Source organism: Rhea americana, unplaced genomic scaffold (genome assembly GCF_003343005.1).
Source record: "Rhea americana isolate MKP2758 unplaced genomic scaffold, rheAme1 scaffold_9, whole genome shotgun sequence".
NCBI classification, from domain to species: Eukaryota; Metazoa; Chordata; class Aves; order Rheiformes; family Rheidae; genus Rhea; species Rhea americana.
The window spans coordinates 2,910,124-2,916,123 of record NW_028187088.1 but is presented as its reverse complement, the minus strand read 5'-3'; the positions used below and the strand labels follow the sequence as shown (position 1 = coordinate 2,916,123).

General features: G+C 34.7%; 1 protein-coding gene across 13 annotated transcripts in view; it reads left to right on the top strand.

The window, feature by feature from the left end:
- Positions 1-6,000, top strand: part of PLEKHA5 (pleckstrin homology domain containing A5) — a 172,855-nt gene that overhangs the window by 109,120 nt on the left and 57,735 nt on the right. For all 13 annotated transcript variants that reach the window (XM_085324065.1, XM_085324064.1, XM_085324058.1 and 10 more), the window contains exons 5-6: positions 697-769; positions 5,196-5,296. In XM_085324065.1, the coding sequence (XP_085180191.1) occupies positions 697-769; positions 5,196-5,296 (174 nt within the window). The remainder of the gene's footprint in view (positions 1-696; positions 770-5,195; positions 5,297-6,000) is intronic.

Below are 6,000 nucleotides of genomic sequence, written 5' to 3'. Positions count from 1 at the left end.
TTAGTTGAGCGTATGCAAAGCTCTGGATTTCATTACAGAATCCTTCTTCTTGGTTGTCACAGAAAAACAATTCACTACAAGAATATTGATAATTCACACATACCTTTCTTCCTGGAACAGATTAACATATTTATTAAATCTGATTCTACCAGGACGTACACTCCAAGTGCTTCAGCTTATTTACACTGCGGTAGTGGTGGCAGTCTTTCATTCTGAGCTGTGCAGTGCAAATTAGTTATAAACGTAAAAGAAAATGAAATTGCTTTAGGAATAAACTTTATATGGGAAAGAAATTTGCTTTAACTATGTGAGTGGTAGTAGAGGATGAAGTTTAGCAGATAGTTTCCTCAGAAAGCAACAAAAAAGGAGTTTTTAAGTTTCACCGTGCTCATTTCCTTTTAAAAATGTATATTTAATTTTACTATTAACTGTACAACAGTTAGTAGTTTCTAGCTTGTTAAAATAACGGGCTCTCATTTAATTCCTGAATTATGTTAACTTCAGGCCTCCTGGATTATCATCTTGGTGTTCAGTAACAGGTCTATGATAAGAAATCATAGATGCTTAAAATGTACACTAAGCCTAGAAAATGAACAACTAGCACAACACTGCCGTTACGCAGTACACACTTTATTTTATGACCTGTTTACTGTTAACAACCTGAAAGTTCTTGTTTGATCTCTTTGACTAATACAGGACAGTACTGGAATGAAGCTGTGGAAGAAACGGTGGTTTGTGCTCTCAGATCTGTGTCTCTTCTATTACAGAGGTAAATTTCATTTGGGAAAGGTTTATTAATTTCACAGGAAGCACAAAAAATGCAAACTTCATTAAAATGAAGTCTGTAAGGACCCTAATGTAAATTTTAATTTTTATTTTCATTGCAATTTAAAGTCTTTTAAAGTAAATTTTGACCTTCTACATAAATAGAGGATAAAAGAAGCTGTTGCTTAACTTGCTGGATAAAATAATGGTGTAGCTGTCTGTATCCTGGCCTGGTATATATATCTTTTTCTCTTCCTTTCTTAATTAATGATTTCACATAATTGCTTCCTGCCTTTCAGGTATGTCCAAAGGGCAAATCTAGTCACAGCCACCTCTTTAGTACATTCATATTCTGGGTTGTAGTTTTTTCACTACTTCTGTTGCTATGAAGTATATAGGCCAAGTTAAATCTGACTTCTCATGCAAATTAAGTAACTGAAAAGGGAACATGAAAGGGATAGGGAAGGAGGGCTGAAACTCTGGCTTTGGACAGATAGAGGGGATATATGTGCCTTTTGGGAATCTAGTAACTGTTCGTTAGTACTTGCTAAGTAAAATGTTGTTTTATATGAGTGGAGTCTCTGCTATATTTAGAACAAAAAAGAAATCTGCTAGTACCTTTATGTAGCTGCATCAAGCTTATCTTAACGGGAGAATTTACCTACTTGTAATTCTAGTCTGGAGATCTGTATGTTAGATTACTGATCTCTTCACTATGGCAGATGAACTGCAGTACACCTGAGAGGATAAACAAGTAGGATTTGTGTGTATGGAAATTCACTCAATTCTGAAATAAGTTGTACGGTAGTATTTGTTTAATGGGGACCAAGAGCAAAATATGTGGAAGTGAACAATAAAAGCCACCTGCAGCCTTATGAAGGATATAYGAGTAAGAAAGGGTTTCAATTTGTGATGAGAGACGTTGTAGTTGGTGTAAGTAGTGTTGATGCTGATAGTGCTGCAGGCAGTGATTGATGAAATTAAAATGCTGTTCTGTTAAAAGTGCAGCATGTCTCTGTGCTAATCAAGACAAATCAGGCCATGAAACATAAAAGCTCTCTTTTTGTGAGTTCTTATTAGTTTATAAATTCCAGATCATTGGAATATAATCATTAGAATTCAGTTCTTTATCCAAAAAAAATGTATGTTGTTGGCTAAACCACTGCTGAGTCAAAATTAGGCTGTAATTTCAGTCATGGAGACATTGGTTGTGCTATAATGATACTGTATTTAGTTAAGTAGTCRTTTCACATTGTGTGGTTTCTCTTGCAGGATTTTCTTATTTTAAACAAGCCTTAAAGCTTTTTCTTCCAAAGRAAATGCTGCTTTATAGTTGTGTTAAGACCAGATTAAATTGACCTGAAGATCTGTGCATGAAATACCTTACAAAAAAAACAAAAAGCAACTACCAAAAATAAAATAAATCTAGGCAGCACCATAATCTTAATTTTTCCTGTGCTGTATTTTAAAGTGTGCCAGATAAGCTGAAGTACAAGAAGAATAGTCTAAATTGTTCACGTGATAAACTGAAGGATATAAGAGACTGCCTGCTTTCATGTAAGAAGGTTATTGTTAAAACAGAAGATTTTAGCACTAGAATGAAGATCTGCCATTTTTCTCCTGTATTATTCATATACTGCATWCAAGTAAAGATGGGTACAGGGGCAATGCAATGTGTAGCTAGAAGCTAATCTGGTGGGAAACAAATTTTTAAAAGCTGAAAATGTAGCAGTATGCTTTAATAAATACCAGAGTCCTCCAGATATGCAGCTTCTCAATGGAAAATGTTTAATGCTTTTATATGGCGCTATGAGTGTAACTTGCTCGGAAACAAATGAGTCAAAGCATTATCTAGCAGAAGAGGAAAATAGTTCCCAAACCTGCAGTCCAAATAAAAAAAGAAACCTCAAATTTGCTGTGTATTCTAGGACAGGGGAAAAATGCTGTGTTTATCAAAAAGTCAGTGTTTGAGGAAGAAGGAGGGCTGGTTTCAAGTATACTTTTTAGTAGACAGTTGAGTACCTGAAACTAAATCCAACTGCTTCATTTCTTTACTACCTTTAAGTCGGAATACTTTTATACTCACAGTTCTCCAATTAACTAGCTAGCCAAGAAAGCGTAACTTTTACGTCTAGCTTATCATGTAATGCTAATATAGCTGACAAGAGCTTTTCCTGTGTAAATAACTGCAAGGAAAAATGTGRCTTTTCAGAATTCAGTGGGTTGAACAAGAACCAGGGAAATCCACATATATGATACATTCTTTTTGTGGTGTTTATATGTATTCTTCTGTAGTTCATTTAACTCTACCAGTATTAATTTTCTGTGCTTGAAATTTCAGAATATCTATTTTTCACGTTAATTACATATATACACTCATTTATGAGCAGTATCTTGAACTAAGAGAAYGTTTGGAGCAGTCTCTTAAAATACTGGTTGTGAATAGAAGTTGTGTATTTGGAATACAACTAAGATTGACTTTGTGAATTACATCTAATTATCCCTTTATTAAAAGCATAATTGGATTCAAAAGCTGGCTGTGACTTCCAATTAAGATACTAATTTATTGTTTTTATGCATCATTCTGAAATTGTATGTAAGACAATTTTGAGGGGAAATATTTCTTTTGTTGCAAATGATCTAGAACATATATACATTTTCACAAATAGGTGTGTGCACTGTTGTCAAARGAAATTAAAACAATCTCCTGACTTAATACGCCATAAGTCAACAAGTGGAAGGATACGCAGATTGTCTCAAAGGCCAGCAATCAGAAACAGTATTTTAAAATACTTCTGCTCTCATAGGTATTTGTAATTTTTTACTGGAYAGACAAAAGATAGGAGGTATTGTTCTTGTCACTGAATTAGAAGCTTGACCCATCTTTCTAGTTTTGAGGTCGTCTACAGGTAAGCACTGATCCACAGAAAGACTAGAGGTGAAGCTATTCATRGTGATTTCTATAAGGTAATAGATTCTGCAAGATAGCTTACCAAAACTTTCAGATCATKGGCACTTTCAGAGGGGTTTATTGTTGTTTTGGGGTTTGTTTGTTTGTTTGTTTTTATACTYGCCCATCTCAGGAAAGGGTTGAAGATGGTCATATTCAGGGCACCTCGATTTCACTACGCTTAGTAGGTTGTGGGTGTGGGAGTACCTTTGGCTTGAGCTCCTGTTCACGGCTTCTGGCTAACAGGAAAGTGTGGACTCACTAGATTTAGGTAGAACTTACAGTATTTGAATATAGATTAACTTTTTTTTGTTGTTTTTTGGTATTCATATTTTAGATATTGGTAACCTCAACTAAAATCAAGTAATTTTAAACATGATAAATTAGGGCAGATAAGAACCAAAAATGTCCACCACTTACAAGTCCTTTTTGATGATTATATTCCTATTTACTTCATAAAACAAAACAACCATAATCCTAAAGTATAATATATTGAAAATGGTCTATTTTATTAGAAATATGTATTTGAGCAGTATTGAAACACTACTTCATATCCAATTTGTTATATCAGCTGCATAAAGTGTTTGAAAAGAATTGACTTTTCTGACCAAGGGCATCTTTTTGTATCAATGAAACCAGTATCAATGTATTCAGTATTCATATGGTGTATGTCTATTGAGGTTCCATTACAGACTTCTGCAAATTTCTCAACTTTTATATTTCTCCATTAGTCAAAATATCTCCGTTCTGCAGTCAGAAAGTTTTAAGAAATGCAGTCCAATTAAAATTTGTTTTTTCCGCTACAGTGACTGAATTTAGTATGAAACTTCAGAGGAAAATTTTTATATTTGTTTAGTAAAACTTTGTTGTGGTTTCCCAGAGGAAACGTTTAGAAGGGCTTCCTCAGAGTGGTAGATTTCCTGTGGCTTCCTAGCAAGAATTATACAGGTCTGACTAGTGCGAAGCACTTCCAGAAAAGGCTCTGAAGATGACAGAATCAAATTCCCTCCCAGTATCTGCTCTCATTGATGGATTTATCAAAACGGATGGGCTAATGATGTGGTAAACTCTCCTCCTGACCTCCCTCTCAGCCAACCGCGCGTTATACACGAGGGTGCCTGTGCTGCTCGCAGGCTTTCAGGCTGTTCCCCCCTCCCTCGCACTGCCTCGTGCGCTGTGGTTTCGTGCAGCACGCRGCAGCCGGGAGGGGTGGCACGAGCCCTGCGCTGACCGCGCTCATCCCTGCCATCCCTGGCTGTGCCYAAACACATCGCTCCAGCTTGGTCATTTGTAATGCTTTTGCCTCTAAGGCAAACTCGCTTGTGTTATGTTCAAAAAAAAAAAAGAAAAGAAAAAGAAACAACAGTTTGGAGACTGCTCATGTTTTTGTTAAATAGAGGTTTTCAGGTAAAAGTGTCTGAGTRGGAATCTCATGTCTCAAAATACTTTGTTTCTCTAATCAAAGATTATGTATTTATAGATGAGAAAGAAGAAGGAATATTGGGTAGCATACTTCTACCCAGTTTTCAGATATCTGTGCTTGCTCCTGAGGACCATATTAACCGCAAATATGCCTTTAAGGTGAGAGAATCCAATTTTTTGGTTTAATGTTATATTTGAAAATAAATAGCCTAGCGATTAGAACTTATTTTACTGAGTTACTATGCAAAATAGGGTTGACAAACAACTTCTGAAGTTGTTTTTTGCATAATACTGTAAAAAAGGATTGAAGTATTTAGTCTAATGTAAATACAAGCATTATTATTAGAATAAGAAAAAGAGTAGGTATTAATATTGTTTATTACTARCCTTTTATTTGTGGTTTGAGAGTCTTGAATACTATTTGGTGTYTTGGAATTACAAAATGCATCCACAGCTAGGTTTAGGCCACCAGTGAAGGTTATATAGTTGTTTAGATACAAGTTATCTTTATATATAAATAAAATATGATATTTTTATCACTTAAATCATGACCTTACATGAATCATTATTAGGATGTTTCATAGCTAATTTTTAATCATGTTATAAATCAKGTGTTATTAATCAATCTACTAAATATTCACTCCTGACCTTTTTCTGTTTGCTTTATGAGCTCCTTTTGGCTATTCTTAATGTCTGCTAAGCTGCACATCACTTATTTATGGTGGTAAGTACAAATTAAAACTTACTATACCATTAAGACTTTGAACATCTTTACCAAAGTATGTTATTTATTCATTTAAATTAATGAATAATCAAGGTTTTAAAAAAATAATTCAAAGAGCTGTAAGGACTCTTAATCARGT